Genomic DNA, 22,858 nt, shown 5'->3' with positions numbered 1-22,858 from the left:
AAAGAAGTTGACTCACCATTAGCTGGCATTCTGGATGTAAATGGAATTGGTACAGGAGGAAGCGGTTGTAACATTGCTTGATTGAATACAAGCTGTTGTCTTTTTAGTATTCCAGGTAATCCAGTGGCTACAGGAAATTGCCTTTATTTGAAAGCAAACAATGTACAAATTAATTATTTTACCTTTTCATGGGTCAAATATTTTGAACAATTTTGATTGGAAACAAAATGTTTGTTTGTGTAACCATTTTTCTTTCTCTTCTTTCATTTTGTTTTGCACTTCTATTGCCTTGTCGAAAGTGCCTGCAATAAGATACATATTTTATTATAGTAAAAATAATGGTAAAGATACCTACATTTAAAAATCGTAAATGTTACCATGTTCTTTGTGAAAGCTAATATTTAATTTCTCCCATGGTTTCCCTCGTGTTTCAGGTTTAAGTCTGTTCTGAACAGCTTGCATGCACTTCTCTGGTGATTTGAATGGAGGCCAGTAACTTTGTTTCTTGTCTGGGGTCAACCATTGTGATGCGACCACCATCACCTCATCTGAGTCTTGCAGGGTAACAACTGCATACATGATCTGACTAGTAAAAAAGAGAAGAAAAAAACAGGACAAGATATTTAGCCCTAATTGAAAAATAAATATTTCATAGTAAATTGGAAAGTTGACCAATCAAATCATCTTAAAGTTGTGAAAGGATTTATTTCCTGAAAAAATACACAGAAATTATTGTCCCATTAACTGGTCTAGCCTTGTTTTGTTTAATCAGTAGATGTCTATACAAACATCGATACATTTAATAATTTATGTTAATTGCCTCACTGGCACAAATTTAGGCACAAGCTAAATTTCTGTACTGAATGCAGTATAGTAAAATCAGCTAATTAAATCTTGGTCGTCTTCATGAGCCTCACCTTCCATCACTCTCCATTGAAATGTCTTTTTCCTCATTAGACAAAAAATCACACTCATCTTTGTCTGATGCCTCTTCCTCAAACTCATTTTCCAAGCACTTTAATAGTTCATCATTAACATTTCCTCTGAATAATTCCACAGTGTCATATACTTCTTTATCTCTGCTCTTCACAGCTGTAATTACTTTCTCAAGGTCCTCAGGTTGGATGCAAAGTATCACACTTTGTATAAAAACGAGAATATCATTCTGTTTTAAATATCCAGTTAATGCGGACATTGCGGAGGCAAAGCATTTCAGAGCCAGTGTAATGAGAACTGGGGTCAAAGGGCAGCCCTGATCCAGCAGTTTGTCTTTCTCAACTGAAACTTCTACAGTTTCTGCTTCTGGTGCATCTCTGAGAAGGTTTTTCACAATGAGGAAATCTTGATACAGAGTTGGGTTTGACCGTTTTTGCTCTTCTATCTCATCCTTAATACAAGACAAACGTATCTGAGTGCAGAGTGTTTTAGAAGTGATCATGACAGAAGCTGAATTTTTTGGTACAAGACCCTTTGACTGAGACTCCAAGAAATCATCTAGACGTCTTGCTAGAATATTTGCAATGATGAGGTAGTCAACGTTAAAAAAGTGTTGACTATCATCATGTGGACTTCTCACAGTTTTATTAAAATGTTTCTCAGAGCAGTTAAATGCCCCTCTGTGGATTCTGTCATAGAGTGTCTTAATGTATGGAATTAGATCCTGAATGTTGTCTTTATAGAAGGAAACTGGGATGCCGTCTGGTCTCGGTGTGTCTGACACTTGAAGAGACTGTACAGCTGATACAATGTCAACCCCAGTGACTGCATCTGAGCTTTCTTCACCCAACGATGAACCAGTCTCATCTGTCAAAAGATCCTTTTTTAGATTCAGCCATTGGAAGATTGATTGTATCTGGGCATCTCTCTGAAAAAGGGTGGAAACATTGTTGATCTCCAAGTACACAGGACAATGGTCACGCATCTTTGAGTCTCTGATTTCACAACTTCTGACTCGCCACATACATTCTTCTGGAACAAAAAAGTAATCCAGCCTGGACGCAACTTGACTGTGGAATGTATACTCCTGCTTTACAGGGTTCTTTCTTCTCCAGACATCAACTAGCTGAAGAGATTTCATGAACCTATTCACACAACTGCGCAGCTTTCTGTGGTTTGAGCTGTCGGTCACCCCTTTTGAATTGTCTTTGTCGATAAATGGATTGAAAACCGTGTTGAAATCTCCACCAATCACCAGCAGCCCTGTGGTCATTGAATGCAGGTAAGGTAAAAGTTTATCAAGGGTTTTTGTGTCTGTTTCATGGTTATAAACACTAACCAGAGTGTACAGCTGACCTTCCAGTTTACATTTCAACACAACATAAGCTCCACATCTATCTTTTTCATCACTTATACATTCAAAATCTAGTCTTTTCCTGACTAGTATGGCTGTTCCCTTTCTAGTGGAGGTAAACTTTGTGTAGAAAACATGCCACTCATTTTTTAGGTCTTCTATAATATGTTCATCTCCTTCTCCAATGTGTGTCTCTTGTAAAAGAACAACATCAGCATTTTGTAGTTCTTGAAATTTGTGATCTTTTTTTTCTTTAAGTCCATTAACATTCCATGTAATGAAACTTATGGACTGAGTAGCCATTGACAGATCTGCTCTCACAGACCAGCGAGAAATCTTCAGCTTAGTTCCCTGTCAAAACAAAGAGTGATGGAAGGTATAGGAACTTTATTTCATGACACATCCAAGAATACAAAATTAAGTGCAGAGCTCAAGGAAAGCAATATTTCTGGAAATCACAAAATTTAGAACTCCAAAAATATTTCAGTCTTTAAGTGTATGTGTTTGACACACCAATGTTGTCTGACACTCGTTCGACATGTGGTTATTGTTTCTCCTACAACTGCTGTGTGCTTCTAAACCATGTGTTGGATTCCTCTAGATCAGTGGTTCTCAGTCTTTTTTGGGCAAGCACCCCATGTGCAGGTCCCTTACCGGCCCCCATCAAAAAAAAATGGCCTTTTATTATTAATAAATATAATCATTATTATTCTCATTAAAAAGGCAAAGCAGTCCATTATAATCAGTGATACTGTCTACACTTGATGCAGATGCCCTGTTCATTACTCCATGCGGTTGCACCACCTCTGACAACAGGACAAATGGATTTGAAATATTCCCTTTGATGTGTCCTCGGATGCACCCAATGTAGAGACAGTGTTAGAATATTGCAGGCCACGTTCTTTTGTAAGTTTCAGCTTGCCTCGTCGTAAATCTTTGGTATAAACTTGCCTTAATGGCAACAAAAATTGCTTCCATTAATCATAAACAGTTCCCTTTCAAGGGAACTCGCGTTGCGTCGAGTTTGACGCTATGGGAACGCTTTGCGTGATGACGTCTTGAAGCACATGTAAAATCAGTCCAATGGTGTGGCGGAACGTCAGAGGCGGGTGACGTCACGTACCAGGAAGCTATAAAAGCCGGCCCGAAACAGAAAACGAAAGCTTTCTGAGTCTTCAGTTGCGCTCTGTGTGAAATCTGTCTGTATATTTGGTGTTGTCTGTCTATATCATATATATATATATTCAGTATGGCGAGCGAGCAGCAGTTTAGAGTGTGTGTCCATCCCTGCCCGCGTTATTTAACGGGAGGTGACACACACACTCTTTGTGTTGTTTGTTTGGGAGAGGAGCATGCCCAGTCAGCACTCGAGGGTGGTGACTGTGTGCATTGCTGTGCGCTTCCATTGCGTACACTCCGATCCCGCTTGGCTCGGTTCAATCCCGACCACGCTCCCCAGGGCTCGGGTCCCGCCGCTGCCGAGGCACGGCGTCGATCTCAGACCTGGGGTTCACAGATGGATTTATCAGTGGATGTTGAGACGGGCTCTGCCTTATCTCAGCATCCGTCTGATAGATCCAGTGCCTCTTATCAGGGTGTGGAAGCACGCGCTGCGGTTTCTTCCCCCCCGATAGAGGTACCAGTACTGCAACTATCCAGCTCTGAGGAGTTGGATGTTGTGAGTATTGTAGCTGAGTCTGAGGATTCGCCACCTCAGTCTCATGCGTTTGAGGAACTGCTCGATGTCATTACTAGAGCTGTTGACAGACTGTCTATTGAGTGGCCAGAAGATAGGCAGGACGTTCGTTCGAAAAGTAAGCTCGACGAACGCTTCCTGCCATCTCGTGCGCAGCCCCAGCGCAGGAACCTGCCGTTTTTCCCCGATCTCCACACCGAGGTGTCGAGATCGTGGGCGAAACCAGTGTCATATCGAGTGTATACTGCACAAACATCACACTATTCATCCATTCACAATTATAAAGAGCATGGTTATGGGGAGATGCCGAAGGTGGAAGAGACGCTCGCGAGCTATCTCTCTCCAGCAACGGCATCTTCTCTGAAGGCTCCTGCACTTCCATCCAAGCCAGTAAAAGTTACTTCTTCCCTGGTTCATAAAGCTTATGCCGCCGCCGGTCAAGCTGCAGCGTGTTTACATACAATGTCCATAATGCAGGCTTACCAGGCTGAGTTATTGGGTGATTTTGAGGAGGGCGGGGGTATTAGTGCTGATACGGTGTCTGAACTGCGTAGAGCCACGGATTTGTCTCTCAGGGCCACCAAGGAGACGGCTAAATCCATCGGCCGCTCTATGGCAGCCCTGGTGGCCACTGAGAGGCATCTGTGGCTCAACTTAAGTGACATAAAGGACAAAGAAAAACATGTTCTTTTAGATGCACCAGTATCCACGCAAGGGTTATTTGGAGACGCAGTTAATAGTGCTGTAGCGAAGTCACAAGAAGCTTCAAAACAGGCAGCTGCACTTCAGAAACTTCTCCCCCGCCGTTCTTTCTATGAGGCTGCTGAGCGGGAGCAGCCTCACTCCTCTAAAAAGAGCGCTGAGCACCGCGCCACTCAGAAACAGAGCGTTTCCTCCCGTGCTCCCCCACAAAAATCTCGGGGACACGGAGGGCGCTCTCAAACCCAGCAGTCTTCGAGGGGTAAAACGGATCTGCGGACCGTTATTACCGCCAAGAAGGCTGCTGGGAAAAAGTCCTGATGTCTGAGGGCTCAGGACAAATGAGGGTAGTCCCCCCGAAGCAGAGCGGTTAACACCTCTTTTCACGGTGCCCGTCTCTCTTCGGTGCCCTCAGGGGACCGTTCTGCCAACCCTGCCGCCTCCGGCGTTACAGGGCGCAGCGGTCTCCGGCGAGCACATATCTCAAGGTCCACCCGGAAACGTAGTGGCCTCGGGATGCCCGCCCCCTCTGAGGAGGGTGCTAGAGCAGTCTGTTTGGTCGTTCCCTGCCAGCAGTCTGTTTGGTCGTTCCCTACTCAACAGCAACAAAATCCAGAAACCAGTCTCGAGAGACTGGTACCTCTAGTAGAATCTTTGACAGCGTGGAAGCTACTGTCAAATGTTTCTCGTTGGGTCCTGCAGACCGTGGAAAAAGGGTATTAGATACAATTCTAGTAACGCCCACCGCGGTTTATGGGGGTCCTGCCCACAATGGTGGGCCCCGAGCAGGTTCTGGTTATGGAACAGGAAGTAAACACTCTGTTAGAGAAAGGGGCCATAGAATATGTACCTCCCTCCAACAGGGAAACCGGGTTTTACAGCCGGTATTTCATAGTTCCAAAGTAGGACGGGGGATTGCGTCCCATTTTAGGTCTTCGAGTTGTCATGCAGCTCAAGTTCAAAATGTTAACATTGAGACAATCGTGCCACAGATTAGTCCGAGGACTGGTTTGTCACGATAGACCTCAAGGACGCATATTTCCATCCGTCCGTGTCATTGGAAGTTCCTGAGGTTTGCTTTCGGGGGCAAAGCATACCAATATCGAGTTCTTCCATTCGGCCTGGCTTTATCACCCCGCACTTTCACCAAATGCGTGGATGCAGCTCTGGCGCCTCTGCGCCTCCGGGGTATTCGCATCACGAACTACATCGACGATTGGTTGATTTTAGCTCAGTCGCATTAGATGGCGGTTCAACATCGAGATGTTGTTCTCGCCCATATGAAAGAGTTGGGGTTACGGCTGAACGCCAAGAAGAGTGTGCTTCTCTATTTTAGAGGACCACTTTTTTAGGCGTGGTTTGGGATTCAGTGTCGATGCAGGCGCGCCTGTCATCGCCACGCTTCGATCCTGGCAGCTGTGAGAAGTGTAAAGCTAGGCCAGCTACTCACTGTCAAACAGTTCCAGAGACTGTTGGGTCTCATGGCAGCAGCTTCCAACGGGATACCTTTTGGACTGCTGCACATGAGGCCCCTGCAGTGGTGGCTCAGGACCAGAGGGTTTTTCCCCGAGGGGCAACCCATTTCGCACAATCAAGGTCACGCGGTGATGCCTACGTGCCTTGGTTATGTGGAAGAAACCTTGGTTCCTGTCCCAGGGCCCAGTGCTGGGAGCTCCTTGTCGTCGCAAACTGCTAACGACGGATGCTTCCCTCACGGGTTGGGGAGCGATCCTGAGGGTCGCTCATCTCAAGGTCTGTGGGAAGACCATCATCGTTCCTGGCATTCTATAGCCTAGAGATGTTAGCTGTCTTCCGGGCTCTGAGGAGCTTTATCACAGGTCTCAGGGGACACCATGTGTAGTACATACGGACAACACGTCGGTAGTCGCCTATATCAAGGGGGTCTGCGCTGGCACGCCATATCCTCTTGTGGTCCCAGGGGAAGTTGCTGTCACTCAAGGCAGCCTACATCCCCGGGGTCCAGAATATAGGAGCAGACACTCTGTCGAGACAGGGGCCGAGGCCCGGGGAATGGTGGCTCCACCCCCGAGGGGGTGGAGCTGATATGGAAATTTTAAGTGGATCTGTTTGCGTCTCGAGAGACGTCTCACTGTCCACTTTGGTTCTCCCTCACGCATCCAGCTCCTCTGGGACTGGATGCTATGGTACAGACGTGGCCGAGGCTACGTCTGTACGCCTTTCCCCCAGTTGCTCTGCTCCCGGGAGTTCTGGAAAGAGTTCGCAGGGACCGGGTTTGCCTGCTTCTTATAGCCCCGCGCTGGCCGGGCAGAGTATGGTTTCCCGATCTTGTGTCCCTCCTCGACGGGCCTCCTCTGGAGCTACCCGTCAGGAGGGACCTTCTGTCCCAAGCAGGGGGCTCGATTTTTCACCCCCGACCAGAACTGTGGAACCTGTGGGCTTGGCCTCTGAGGGGGCCCAGCTCATAGAGTCAGGTCTCTCAACTGAGGTTGTTGAGACCATTCTACAGTCCAGAGCTCCCTCCACGAGGAAACTTTATGCCCTGAACTGGAGAGTATTCACCTCTTTGTGTAGTGACCGTCGGTTGGATCCAGTCAACTGCCCAATTGGTACAGTTCTGGAGTTCCTGCAAGAGCGGTTCACTGCAGGTCTGACCCCGTCCACTTTAAAGGTTTATGTGGCGGCCGTAGGTGCTTACCACAGTCCTTTGGGTGGAATGTCTGTGGGGAAAGACCCCTTTGGTATCTCGTTTCCCTCGTGGCACTTGGAGGTCCTCCTCCCTTTCGAAATCGGACCAGGAGGCGAATAATTTGCTTTGCCCTGTTCGGGCGTTAGACGAGTATGTCCACAGAGCTGCCCTGTGGCGTAAAAGTGACATTTGCTCCCCTAACAAGGGAGGTCCAGTGTCTAAGCAAAGGATGAGCAGTGGGTGGTTGAGACTATCTCACTTGCTTATGAGGCGGCTGGACAGCCTTCTCCTTTGGCTGTCCGGTCGCACTCTACGAGGAGTATGGCGGCCTCTAAGGCCCTTATATCAGGAGTTTCGTTACAGGACGTTTGTGATGCGGCAGGCTGGTCCTCACCGCACACTTTCGTCAGGTTCTACTCTCTGGATCTAGACTCTGCTCCAGGGTCTCATGTTTTGTCTTCCTAGTGCTGCTCACCAGATTTCACACAGGACAGACATTTGTAGCTATGGAGGCGTTGGTATAGACGTTCCCATAGCGTCAAACTCGACGCAACGCGAGTTCCCTTGAAAGGGAACGCCTCGGTTACGACTGTAACCTCGGTTCCCTGAAGAGGGAACGAGCGTTGCGTCACCTTGCCATATCTCCTTCATGCCTGTCAACACGACTTCAGACTTTACGAAGCTTTCGTTTTCTGTTTCGGGCCGGCTTTTATAGCTTCCTGGTACGTGACGTCACCCGCCTCTGACGTTCCGCCACACCATTGGACTGATTTTACATGTGCTTCAAGACGTCATCACGCAAAGCGTTCCCATAGCGTCAAACTCGACGCAACGCTCGTTCCCTCTTCAGGGAACCGAGGTTACAGTCGTAACCGAGGCGTTTTTACAACAAACATAAAAATTGACTTAAATGACCAAAAGTAACACATTATATAGCAAAAAAATATATTATTATTATATTGGCTAAAAAAATTACATTAATAGAGATTTTCTTTTTGTAGTTTGTTTCGAAAAAAAAATTATAAGAAAGAAAGAAAGAAAGAAAGAAAGAAAGAAAATCAATTCAAGACTTTTTTACTACAGACACAACATGGTTACACAACTTAATTAACTCTTAAGATTAAGTTGTAGAATTCAGATAACTTTAAGCACCAGAATAATTGGAGGGAAGAGTTACCTTGTTTCTCTCAGGATAAAACACTGTCGTCAGTTCAGCTGTCTGGTTGAACAGAGAGTAAGACTTCTGACGTTAGATTTGCTTAATAGACTCACTCTTGGGTGTGGACTTATTGGTAAATCACAGTGTCAATTGAACAGTCTGTGTTTTAAAGGGACAGTTTATATTCTGTCATCATTGTTTGGACCCCAAAATTCTTAAAAACCGTTAAACTTTAGGGAATTATGCTTTTAACTTTACTGTTCCAAATAATTAGTAGTTCCTTCTGAGGGATTTATATGGAAGTAAAATAATGCCAAATGTTTTTGAAACAAAAAAGCCTGTTGAACTGCACTACTTGAAAAAAATAGGCATTGCATTAACCATGCTTGCATTTTAATGCATTGTATTTTTAGGGCTTGCCTTTTTAATGGCTGAAATTCAACATGGTTGAATATTTAAGCTGTGAATATTTAAATTCAAAACATTTCAAACACATTTTCATTATTAAAAATTCGAATATCCATATTCACCTTTCATATTTCACTTCCAAAATATTCAAACTGTTCAACAGGCAATTTTCGGTCCATTTTATTTCGCTTTGCAAATTCGCTTCCACAAATTCAGTGGTTCAAATTCAACAGTAAATTCAACATTGACATCCAGAAACTGCAGGAAAAGCAGTAGATTGCCGAGCATCTCCTGTTAGTCTACCTCACCAGCAGGAGGTACAAAAGCGTGAAGACCAGCAACAGTTAGAACAAGCCATTCATTCATAAAATAAAAATGATTATCTAGGTCAGTATGCGGTAAAGATGATAAAGACACAAAAGCTGTGCTTTATGTTTCATTCAAAAACTTCATTGTTACTTTCCCTGTGTAGCCTACATGTTATCAGCTTTCTCTACCATGAACGGGATTGTAATCGGTTTCCCTCAATACCTCATCATACTCAAGGATTCCCCTTCCGTCGGGACAAAGCGCTTAACGTAGTGTAATGGACTAATACAGTGATATTAAAGACCAAACTCGCACCTTATTGGGGATGTAGGCTGTACTACAGGCAAGCAGATGGACTCAGAATATGAACTTAACGTGCAAAGTTTCATGCTCAGTGTTTCCCAGTGATATACTGGCTTAAAATCAACACTTGGATCAATTAATACTAACACTTTCTATTCTATTCTATTCTATTCTATTCTCTCTCTCTCTCTCTCTCTCTCTCTCTCTATATATATATATATATATATATATATATATATATATATATACACTCACCTAAAGGATTATTAGGAACACCTGTTCAATTTCTCATTAATGCAATTATCTAATCAACCAATCACATGGCAGTTGCTTCAATGCATTTAGGGGTGTGGTCCTGGTCAAGACAATCTCCTGAACTCCAAACTGAATGTCAGAATGGGAAAGGTGATTTAAGCAATTCTGAGCGTGGCATGGTTGTTGGTGCCAGACGGGCCGGTCTGAGTATTTCACAATCTGCTCAGTTACTGGGATTTTCACGCACAACCATTTCTAGGGTTTACAAAGAATGGTGTAAAAAGGGAAAAACATCCAGTATGCGGCAGTCCTGTGGGCGAAAATGCCTTGTTGATGCTAGAGGTCAGAGGAGAATGAGCCGACTGATTCAAGCTGATAGAAGAGCAACTTTGACTGAAATAACCACTCGTTACAACCGAGGTATGCAGCAAAGCATTTGTGAAGCCACAACACGCACAACCTTGAGGCGGATGGGCTACAACAGCAGAAGACCCCACCGGGTACCAATCATCTCCACTACAAATAGGAAAAAGTGGCTACAATTTGCACGAGCTCACCAAAATTGGACAGTTGAAGATGTTGCCTGGTCTGATGAGTCTCGATTTCTGTTGAGACATTCAGATGGTAGAGTCAGAATTTGGCGTAAACAGAATGAGAACATGGATCCATCATGCCTTGTTACCACTGTGCAGGCTGGTGGTGGTGGTGTAATGGTGTGGGGGATGTTTTCTTGGCACACTTTAGGCCCCTTAGTGCCAATTGGGCATCGTTTAAATGCCACGGCCTACCTGAGCATTGTTTCTGACCATGTCCATCCCTTTATGACCACCATGTACCCATCCTCTGATGGCTACTTCCAGCAGGATAATGCACCATGTCACAAAGCTCGAATCATTTCAAATTGGTTTCTTGAACATGACAATGAATTCACTGTACTAAAATGGCCCCCACAGTCACCAGATCTCAACCCAATAGAGCATCTTTGGGATGTGGTGGAACGGGAGCTTCGTGCCCTGGATGTGCATCCCACAAATCTCCATCAACTGCAAGATGCTATCCTATCAATATGGGCCAACATTTCTAAAGAATGCTTTCAGCACCTTGTTGAATCAATTCCACGTAGAATTAAGGCAGTTCTGAAGGCGAAAGGGGGTCAAACACTATTAGTATGGTGTTCCTAATAATCCTTTAGGTGAGTGTATATATATATATATATATATAAAGAGTTCAGATGCAAAAGCCTCTAAAAGTCATATGAAATTTTCTAGTGAGTTTGGTTGTTTAGCAAATGTACAGCAAAAATAATTGTAGATGAATTCCATTTCACAGACTGTGAAAGTTAGGTGAGGAGAGATTGATTTATCAAACATATACAAAAACTGCCCCCTTCACTGAACAAACATACTGTAGCTTATATTTAAGCCTATGTTAAAACAAATTATAACAATACTTCAGACATTATTTCAATGGGGGCAAAATCAGTTCTATTGTGTATTTATAGCTTGGAACTTTGCTCTTTGGATGACATACAGTATAATTCAACACTTAACAATGAATGTTTGAACTGAAGAAATCATGACACACATGGGGATGTTTGATAATAAATGTCAAAGCTGGTGCTGGTGCACTTGTGCTTAAATGAAAAGAATGGGTTGCTTATTTTCTTTTCATCCAGTATTAAGTATCAAAGCCAAAAGTCTGTCTTCCATCTGCCGGAAGCTAGTTATGATAGTTGATAAGTTTTAAATATGGATATTTTTCTTACACAAACACATCGCTTCACTTCAGAAGGCCTTTATTAACCCCCTGGAGCCGTGTGGAGCACTTTTATGATGGATAGATGCACTTTTATGGACTTAAAAACAGAAAGCTTGGAAGAGCCAGGATATTTTTTAATATAAGTCAGATTGTATTTGTCTGAAAGAAGACTGTCATATAAACCTAACTTGAGGGTGAGTAAATCATGGGCTAATTTTAATTTTTGGGTGAACGCCTCGGTTACGACTGTAACCTCGGTTCCCTGAAGAGGGAACGAGCGTTGCGTCGAGAATGACGCTATGGGGAACGCTTTGCGTGATGACGTCTTGAAGCACATGTAAAATCAGTCCAATGGTGTGGCGGAACGTCAGAGGCGGGTGACGTCACGTACCAGGAAACTATAAAAGCCGGCCCGAAACAGAAAACGAAAGCTTCGTAAAAGTCTGAAGTCGAGCTGACAGGCATGAAGGAGATATGGCAAGGCGACGCAACGCTCGTTCCCTCTTCAGGGAACCGAGGTTACAGTCGTAACCGAGGCGTTCCCTTTCAAGGGAACTCCCGTTGCGTCGAGAATGACGCTATGGGGAACGTCTATACCAACGCCTCCATAGCTACGAATGTCTGTCCTGTGTGTAATCTGGAGAGCAGCACTAGGAAGACAAAACATGAGACCCTGGAGCAGAGTCTAGATCCAGAGAGTAAAACCTGACGAAAGTGTGCGGTGAGGACCAGCCTGCCGCATCACAGACGTCCTGTAAAGAAACTCCTGAAATAAGGGCCTTAGAGGCCGCCATACTCCTCGTCGAGTGCGACCGGACAGCCAAAGGAGAAGGCTGCCCAGCCGCCTCATAAGCAAGTGAGATAGCCTCGACCACCCACTTGCTCATCCTTTGCTTAGACACTGGACCTCCTTTGTTAGGGGACCCAAAGCACACAAATAATTGATCACTTTTACGCCACAGGGCAGCTCTGTGGACATACGCGTCTAACGCCCGCACAGGGCAAAGCAAATTATTAGCCTCCTGGTCAGCATTTTGAAAGGAAGGAGGACAGAAGGCCTGCAGGACAATAGGTCTGACCACATTAGTGGGGACCTTGGGGATATAACCCGGTCTCGGATGTAGAAAAGCTTTCACCATACCCGGAGCAAACTCTAAGCATGACGGAGCAACCGACAATGCTTGAAGATCCCCAATTCTCTTGAGAGAAGAGATAGCCAGAAGAAAAAGAGCTTTCAAAGTTAGAAACTTCTCAGGAACCTCCTCAATGGGCTCAAAGGGGGCCAGGGACAGGCCTTGAAGTGCAATGGACAAGTCCCATGGTGGCACCCTAGAGCGAACTGCAGGCCTCAGCCTCCAAGTGCCACGAAGGAAACGAGATACCAAAGGGTCTTTCCCCACAGACATTCACCCAAAGGAATGTGGTAAGCACCTATGGCCGCCACATAAACCTTTAAGGTGGACGGGGTCAGACCTGCAGTGAACCGGTCCTGCAGGAACTCCAGAACTGTACCAATTGGGCAGTTGACTGGATCCAACCGACGGTCACTACACCAAGAAGTGAAGACTCTCCACTTCAGGGCATAAAGTTTCCTCGTGGAGGGAGCTCTGGACTGTAGAATGGTCTCCACAACCTCAGTTGAGAGACCTGACTCTATGAGCTGGGCCCCCTCAGAGGCCAAGCCCACAGGTTCCACAGTTCTGGGCGGGGGTGAAATATCGAGCCCTCCGCCTGGGACAGAAGGTCCCTCCTGACGGGTAGCTCCAGAGGAGGCCCGTCGAGGAGCGACACAAGATCGGGAAACCATACTCTGCCCGGCCAGCGCGGGGCTATAAGAAGCAGGCAAACCCGGTCCCTGCGAACTCTCTCCAGAACTCCCGGGAGCAGAGCAACTGGGGGAAAAGCGTACAGACGTAGCCTCGGCCACGTCTGCACCATAGCATCCAGTCCCAGAGGAGCTGGATGCGTGAGGGAGAACCAAAGTGGACAGTGAGACGTCTCTCGAGACGCAAACAGATCCACTTGAGCTTGGCCAAACTCCCTCCATATCAGCTCCACCACCTCGGGGTGGAGCCTCCATTCCCCGGGCCTCGGCCCCTGCCTCGACAGAGTGTCTGCTCCTATATTCTGGACCCCGGGGATGTAAGCTGCCCTGAGTGACAGTAACTTCCCCTGGGACCACAAGAGGATATGGCGTGCCAAGTTGGATAACGGGCGCGAGCGCAAACCCCCTTGGTGGTTGATATAGGCGACTACCGACGTGTTGTCCGTGTGTACTAACACATGGTGTCCCCTGAGATCTGTGATAAAGCTCCTCAGAGCCCGGAAGACAGCTAACATCTCTAGGCGATTGATATGCCAGGAACGATGATGGTCTTCCCACAGACCTTGAGATGAGCGACCCTCCAGGATCGCTCCCCAACCCGTGAGGGAAGCATCCGTCGTTAGCAGTTTGCGACGACAAGGAGCTCCCAACACTGGGCCCTGGGACAGGAACCAAGGTTTCTTCCACATAACCAGGGCACGTAAGCATCGCCGCGTGACCCTGATTGTGCGAAATGGGTTGCCCCTCGGGGAAAACCCCCTGGTCCTGAGCCACCACTGCAGGGGCCTCATGTGCAGCAGTCCAAAAGGTATCACGTTGGAAGCTGCTGCCATGAGACCCAACAGTCTCTGGAACTGTTTGACAGTGAGTAGCTGGCCTAGCTTTACACTTTTCACAGCTGCAAGGATGGACTCTATACGTGGCGGTGACAGGCGCGCCTGCATCGACACTGAGTCCCAAACCACGCCTAAAAAAGTGGTCCTCTGGAGAGGAGAAAGCACACTCTTCTTGGCGTTCAGCCGTAACCCCAGCTCTTTCATGTGGGCGAGAACAACATCTCGATGTTGAACCGCCAACTGATGCGACTGAGCTAAAATCAACCAATCGTCGATGTAGTTCATGATGCGAATACCCTGGAGGCGCAGCGGCGCCAGAGCTGCATCCATGCATTTGGTGAAAGTGCGGGGTGATAAAGCTAGGCCGAATGGAAGAACACGATATTGGTATGCTTTGCCCCCGAAAGCAAACCTCAGGAACTTCCAATGACACGGACGGATGGAAATATGGAAATATGCGTCCTTGAGGTCTATCGTGACAAACCAGTCCTCGGACCTGATCTGTGGCACGATCTGTCTCAATGTTAACATTTTGAACTTGAGCTGCATGACTGACTCGTTCAGAACTCGAAGATCTAAAATGGGACGCAATCCCCCGTCCTTCTTTGGAATTATGAAGTACCGGCTGTAAAACCCGGTTTCCCTGTCGGAGGGAGGTACATATTCTATGGCCCCTTTCTCTAACAGAGTGTTCACTTCCTGTTCCATGACCAGAACCTGCTCGGGGCCCACCACTGTGGGCAGGACCCCCATAAACCGAGGTGGGCGTTTTTTGAATTGTATCTGATACCCTTTTTCCACGGTCTGCAGGACCCAACGAGAAACATTTGACAGTAGCTTCCACGCTGTCAAAGATTCTACTAGAGGTACCAGCCTCTCGAGACTGGTTTCTGGATTTTGTTGTTGTTGAGCAGTCAATTCGTCGCCCTGTAACGGCGCACCGGCAGGGAACGATCGAACAGACTGCTCTAACACCCTCCTCGGAGGGGGCGGGCATCCCGAGGCCACTACGTTTCCGGGTGGTCCTTGAGATATGTGCTCGCCGGAGACCGCTGCGCCCTGTAACACCGGAGGCGGCAGGGTTGGCAGAACGGTCCCCTGAGGGTACCGAAGAGAGACGGGCACCGTAAAAAGAGGTGTTAACCGCTCTGCTTCGGGGGGGACTACCCTCATCTGTCCTGAGCCCTCGGACGTCAGGATTTCTTCCCAGCAGCCTTCTTGGCAGTAATAACGGTCCGCAGATCCGCTCTACCCCTCGAAGACTGCTGGGTTTGAGCGCGCCCTCCGTGTCCCCGAGATTTTTGTGGGGGAGCACGGGAGGACACACTCTGCTTTTGAGTGGCACGATGATCAGCGCTCTTTTTAGAGGAGTGAGGCTGCTCCCGCTCAGCAGCCTCAATGAAAGAGCGGCGGGGGAGAAGTTTCTGGAGTGCAGCAGCCTGTTTTGAAGCTTCTTGCGATTTAGCTACCGCACTGTTCACTGCATCTCCAAATAGCCCAACAGTAGAAACCGGAGCATCTAAAAGAACATGTTTTTCTCTATCTTTGATGTCACTCAGATTGAGCCACAGATGCCTCTCAGTGGCCACCAGGGCTGCCATAGACCGCCCGATTGATTTAGCGGTCTCCTTGGTGGCCCTGAGAGACAAATCTGTGGCTCTACGCAGTTCGGCTACTGTGTCAGGACCAATACCCCCGCCCTCCTCTAAATCACCCAGTAATTCTGCCTGATATGCTTGCATAAGGGACATCGTATGCAGACACGCTGCAGCTTGACCAGCGACTGCATACGATTTATGAATCAGGGAGGAAGTGAATTTAACTGGTTTGGTGGGAAGTGTAGGAGCCTTCAGGGAAGATGCCGTTGCTGGAGAGAGATAGCTCGCAAGCGTCTCTTCCACCTTCGGCATCTCCCCATAACCATACTCTTTATATTTGTAGATGGAAGAGTAATGTGATGTTTGAGGTGTATATACTCTGTATGACATAGGTTTTCCCCACGATCTCGACACCTCGGTGTGGAGATCGGGGAAAAACGGAAGACTCCTACGCTGAGGCTGTGTACGAGATGGCAGGAAGCGTTCGTCGAGCTTGCTTTTCGAACGAACGTCCTGCCTATCCTCTGGCCACTCAAGAGAAAGTCTGTCAACTGCTCTTGTAACTACATCGAGCAGTTCCTCGAATGCATGAGACTGAGGTGGCGAATCCTCAGACTCAGCTTCAATACTCACAACATCCAACTCCTCAGAGCTGGATAGTTGCAGTATTGGTGCCTCTATCGGGGGGGAAGAAACCGCAGCGCGTGCTTCCACACCCTGATGAGAGGCACTGGATCTGTCAGTAAGAGGCTGAGATAAGGCAGAGCCCGTCTCAACATCCACTGACAGATCCATTTGCGAACCCCAGGTCTGAGATCGCCGCCGAGCCTCAGCCGCGGCGGGACCCGAGCCCTGGGGAACGTGGTCGGGATTGAACCGAGCCAAACGGGATCGGAGCGTCCGCAATGGAAGCGCACAGCAATGCACACAGTCACCACCCTCGAGTGCTGACTGGGCATGCTCCTCTCCCAAACAAACAACACAAAGAGTGTGTGTGTCACCTCCCGTTAAATAACGCGGGCAGGGATGGACACACACTCGATACTGCTGCTTGCTCGCCATATCTGAATAAATATATATATATATAGACAGACAACACCAAATAACAAGGACAGATTTCAACACAGAGCGCGACTGAAGACTCAGAAAGCTTTCGTTTTCTGTTTCGGGCCGGCTTTTATAGTTTCCTGGTACGTGACGTCACCCGCCTCTGACGTTCCGCCACACCATTGGACTGATTTTACATGTGCTTCAAGACGTCATCACGCAAAGCGTTCCCCATAGTGTCATTCTCGACGCAACGGGAGTTCCCTTGAAAGGGAACTAACCTTATAATGTCTTGTCCCTACACAACACTAACTGAAATGGAGAATATCAATATGTAGTCAGGGGTGCTTCTCATTTCTTATTTGTGCATCCTCGTTACCTTTCTTTGCGTCTCAGCTCCACCCCCTGTAAGATACGAGGGAAGGCTGCAAGGAAAGAAAATGAGGACGGAAGAATTGAATGAAAGCTTTTTTTATACATTGGAATACTTGATCACTCGAGCATCACTTCATAGCATCATCAGCAGCGCTCAAAGCATCTGCCCTTATGTTGCTGAAGTTTGTTTATTTAAGAAATTCATAATAAATATAAGATACCCTGTTGTAATATGTGAGATGTGTGGTTTATATAAACTGCAAAGGTAAAGTATAAATTAAAATGATTGTGATCGGAGGAGAATTAATACATGCGTCACGTTTAAGTCGATAAAACTCTTCCGCATAGGATACACCTGTGTATCCTCTATCATAACTCCTCAGAAAGCCTCCTCACTCCTCGGTCCTCGCCTCCTCGCGGTGCAATTAGAGAATTGAGATGTCCTTCAAGATGTCTGAGCTCGAACGGCTTGGAGGACGGAGGAGAGAGGAGATGAGGAGGGATATTGAGAAGCACCCCAGGTTGTGCATGACAGGTCCAAGAAACCAAAAAAATAAAGTGTCCAAAAGTCCTCCTGGTTCCTTCGCAAGTTGGTGTGTGTAGTGTAAAATGTATGTATATGTAAGGCCTTTTATTCTACTACCTGGGTAGTATTTAGCATATCTTCTTTTCATAACATTAAGCAAAGATAATCATGTGCATTTGATCTGATATAACTGGAGTACAAGGTTATGAGGTGCATTATGTGAATGCTGCGTTTTAGATCTAGATTTAAATTGGGAATGTTCGTCTGTACAGACTTAGCTTTTGAGTGCGAACTTCTTAAATAAACATTACGATATCAAATTAAACACTTTTTGTTTTACTGAATTATTATCTCTTTAATTACTAAATCCTGAGCTTTAGTCTGCCAAAAAAATATGTATAGGGAAAAAGTGAAAGCACATGTCAAGAAGTTTAAGACTCACCTAGCATAACACGTGTTAACAAAGAAACATGAGTTTGCCTATTATTTGCATCTCTCTTTTGCATCTCTTTTGAAGCTCTGTGTTTGAACTTGCATGCAAATCATGACATGAGTCATATCATATGGACTATTTATGGATTACTCATCCAATAGTGTCAAGTGCAGTCAAATCGATAATGCAGTATTACTGAATATCAAGTGTCTTTTTAACCCCAACTAAGCAAGCAAAAAGCGACAGTGCCAAGGAACCCGATTTCCATCATGTGACAGAAAAGGAGAAAAAATAAAAAATAAGGCTCAATCGGGAGGCCAGTTCTCCTTTGTCCAAATTAATGAATATGGTGTGATTTATGATTCCAGGCAGCAACACGTGTCAGATTTAGACTGATTTTCAAAAATGTTGCATTCTGCTCCTTCTGCATGATGATCAGAATGTAACGCAAACATAAGGTGGGCATGGAAGAGTTGTAGTCTGTTCAGCAGTTTGAAACATGAAGGTGGAACTGTCGTTTAGCCTGTATAGATGAGTGGCTTTTCAATGACTGTAAGCATGATGAAACTACGTTGGATGGCATGGCACATTCATAGCTGGCCTTAGGGGTCTGTAGAGCACTTGTTTGGTTGTCGAGGTCTTCGCTGCAGATCTGTCAATAGGGCTCATCTAATTGACATGGTTTTAACTGACATTTAAGGGCTGTGTTGTGGTGGTTTCTGGGTCCACCATCTGGATATGGACTGGCTCCGGCTGACTACAGTAACCTCGGGATAAGAATGAGACAGATAAACTAATAGAAGTAGATGCCATTCCTCTTTTAATGCAACACGCGGTGGGTGTTATGGGAAGTGTTCCCAAATTCCAGTTGACCTAATCAATACAGTCTAACAATCTCTTAAGGGATTTGAATTATAAAAACGTGACAGTGTGTTATGCTAGGTTAAGAGATGGGTCTTTAATCCAGATTTAAATGAACAGAGTGTGTCTGCCTTCCGAACAAGGCTATGAAGACTGTTTCAGAGTTTGGGTGCTAAATAGGAAAACTGATTGATCATTGATTATGATGTAATTTAGAGATAATTTAAGATGGAAAAACATTGTTTAACATGGGTTTTACAAATGTTGGGAATGTGGCTTCTGGGAATGATACTATCATATAGCACACCCAGGTTAACAGAGCGCATGTGTTGAGTTTTTTGGTCCAATAATTCAAATCTGTTTGTTTTTTCTAAATAAAGTGATAGGAAATAACTAGTCATCCAGTTTTAATATCAACTATGCATTCCATTTGTTTTGTGATTTGGTATGTTTCATCTGGCCTTGAAGAGGAGTATCGTCCGTGTATCAGTTTTGTTGTTGACTCACAGGATGCAAATATTTTAATCAGGAAATACAAGATTGGAATATTGTTTGCATTTCTCTTTTGCATATTATCTTTAAAAGCTTTGCATTTGTCTTTTGATTTAAAAGCTTTGCATTTGTCTTTTGTTTGCATATATCACAATAATTAAATGCACTTTAATCTTAATGTTTTTCTAATATTATAAACCAAGCAGAAATTAAAATCTAAAAATATAATTTGACTGTAAAAGAGAGTATTTTAAAGTCAATTAAATATATAATTTATGCAGAAAATGACATTACTCATGTCAATTACAAATTGTGTAATATGTTCACAAAAGCTCAATGAATAAAAGATAACAATAAAACTACAATTTAGACATCAATGTTGTATATAGGGTCATATTGATTACTTTTATTAATCCATTAGTTTTGGTTTTTGTTTTTTTGTTTTTTGATAGATCAGTGTGGGAGTTGGGTTTTAGCTTTCTGTCTGATATTATTGTGGAGTGGTTGTCTCATGGTAATATTTTAACTTTTTATTTAAAACCCCACCCCAACAGTGTCCAGGTGTGCGGTGTTTCCAGTGCATTTGTTATTAGGGCAGGGTCCCTTTAAAACAGATGGTTACGGTCCTTGATTATGATTTGCCTGGGACGTTGTAAAATACACTTGTGTAAAAACACACCTGTGACTTAAAGGGTTAGTTCACCCAAAAATGAAAATTCTGTCAGTAATTACTCACCCTCATGTTGTTCCAACCGCGTAAGACCTTCGTTCATCTTCGGAACACAAATTAAGATATTTTTGATGAAATCTGAGAGCTGGATCACTTCTCCATAGGCTGCTAGGTGACCGAAACTTGCTGGCCTAGAAAAGTTATTAAAGAGATCGTTAATATAGTCCAAGTGACTACAGTGGCTCAATCTTTAGTATATCAAGCGACGAGAATACTTTTTGTGCGCAAAAACAAACAAAAATAACGACTTTATTCCACTATTCATTTCCTTCTCTCTGGGCCTTGTAGTGTTTTTGCGCTGCGCATCTGTGTTGTCACAGGCATACTTACATGAATGAGTATTTAAGTAATAAAATGGCATATTAACACAATGAACATGTTCTAAAACATTTTAAAATCCAAAAAATATGTCAAAAATGTCAGATACGCCTTTTTGGCACCAAACATTTCCAAGTCTTCTATGGACACATTGGGCGTATCTGCTGAACAATGCAGAAAATAATTGGTCAAATTAATTGAATAATTAACACTTGAATAACACTTGAACAAGTAATTCATTTTCATTTAACTCATTTATTTTTTTATTTTTTTATTCATTTCACTTTTCCATTCTGGGCATCTGCTGAACAGTAAGTCACTGAACTTGCTAAACACACTTCTGATTCACAATTCACAATTCATGAGTTGTTCAATTTATTTCATTACATTCATTCATTTTTTTTTCAAATACTCTATACAATTGACAGTTCTCTCGTGTTCTTTTTACTCATTTCACTTTTCTTTTTTGTTCAACCATTTCAATTACTCTGTGAGTCTATTCATTGACCACATCCAAAGAATCATGTCGCGTCTTATTTGCTTTTCAGTTCACTAGTTTGTTTAGTTCTACTCACTGTCCACTGTCAGAGCATTGTAGAACTCTGCGTATGTGTGAGAAATACCCTCACCTACATGTATTTTTCAGAGCCAGAAGGGCGTAAAAGTGTGGACTTGCGCCCTTCTGGCTCCAAACATTACTCACACTTTTGTGTTAGGTCTTTATTGTTTTGTTGCTTTATTCAATACAGTTTGATCTCAGATAGGTCTTTTTGGCACCATTGGATAGAGCTCATCGAGACCTTTATTTTGATATCAATAACTCATATTCGCCCAAAATGCCACTTACGCCCCTCTGGCTCCAAGCCCTTGAAATATTCCTTTATGCTTATATTATTCCTAATGAATCATCTCTTTGAAGAAAATACATTAATTTATTTGTAAAGTATTTTATAAATCTTACTTTGATTATTAAAGAATGACACAATAATAAATATTGACCATGGACGTACTAGCTTGAGACATGGGGAATAAGCCTCTCTCGGACTGTGATGGCCTTCGAACTCCACGCTGAGGTGTGAGGGAACACCTAGATCCTGAAGAAAAAAAACAACATTGAAATAGTTGTTAATTCTCCTACCTCACTTATTGACATTATTGCAGGAGCAGCTGTCTTTAAAAACTTTGAAGAATGCAACTGATCATGGACTCACTGGATGAGGATGCCCGACCTTTTCTGCTCCTGGACTGTGATGGCCATCGAACTCCATGCTGAGGTGTGCGAGAACCTCTAGATCCTGAAAAAAAGCATTGAAGCTCATTGAAATCATTTTTAAAGACAGCTGCTCCTGCAATAATGTCAATAAGTGAGGTAGGAGAATTGACAACTATGCAACTATGAAGAATGCAACTGATCATGGACATGAAAAAATTTACTAGCCAGTGGCGATTCTATTGCCAAGGTGTATGTAGAGGGTTGTAAAAAAAAATGTTTACTGACTTACTGGCTGACTCTGGACTAAATGCTTCTGATGATTCAGACCTTGTGGGTCTGGTGAACGGTGAAGCGTTGGACGAGAACATCCAGAAACTGAAAAAGGAACAGGAAGGTGAAAGACTTTGTTTTGAGCCCAGACTTAAAAATACTTTATATTCCATTTGCATTGTGAGCAAGTAAAGTAGAATAAATAAAAACATGAAATTACTGTCTGAAGATGCAGGACTCTCTGGTTGTCTAATGTTAGCCAGTTCTTGGGGTGCAGGTAACTGGAGCAGCATTGCATTTTGTCTTGTGTCCAGCATTGTATTTTGTCAGGGTGTAAACTCAGGATTTCAGGCTCAGAGTCAGAGGATTCTACATGCTCTGTGTATCCATAATCAGATTCGTTATCTTGTACAAGTTCTTGAAGTCCATCACCACATCACTTCTATCACTTGGTACTGAATGAATATCAAGGTTGTCATTACTATCCAACTGAGCAATGGCATTAACTTCTGCTTTTCTTTTTCTCCAACTTCTTAAGTATGTCATATCTGCAACATTAATATAATTGCATTTTGACATTATAGATTTTTGAAATTGATTTAATTTTTAAACATATAAACAAAAAGCTTAATAGTGATCGCAAAGAAACCCAAAACACATAAATTGGTTAATCAACTTCCCAATAATTATAGGAGGTACATTTATGTGCAGACATCATGATGCTTGCTACAATTTAAATAGTGTATTCCTGGATTCTCTCAAGGACTGCCAAGGATATTAATTCTCAAT

The 22,858-nt window shown here is 44.4% G+C and overlaps 1 protein-coding gene across 1 annotated transcript; it reads right to left on the bottom strand.

Moving 5' to 3' along the window:
- Positions 1–186: 186 nt before the first annotated feature.
- LOC311093784 (uncharacterized protein) lies at positions 187–22,386 on the bottom strand (the record flags this gene model as incomplete). Its single annotated transcript, XM_084131377.1, has 7 exons — positions 187–302; positions 378–586; positions 918–1,864; positions 21,597–21,680; positions 21,798–21,881; positions 22,089–22,174; positions 22,290–22,386. The coding sequence occupies 7 exons, from the start codon at positions 22,384–22,386 to the stop codon at positions 187–189; spliced, it is 1,623 nt and encodes a 540-aa protein (XP_083987503.1).
- Positions 22,387–22,858: the final 472 nt, after the last annotated feature.

The sequence above is a fragment of the Abramis brama genome, assembly GCF_963993115.1.
Source record: "Abramis brama genome assembly, chromosome: 12".
Classification (NCBI taxonomy): Eukaryota; Metazoa; Chordata; class Actinopteri; order Cypriniformes; family Leuciscidae; genus Abramis; species Abramis brama.
The sequence above is the reverse complement of the archived record's forward strand: the minus strand, read 5'-3'. Positions and strand labels throughout refer to the sequence as shown.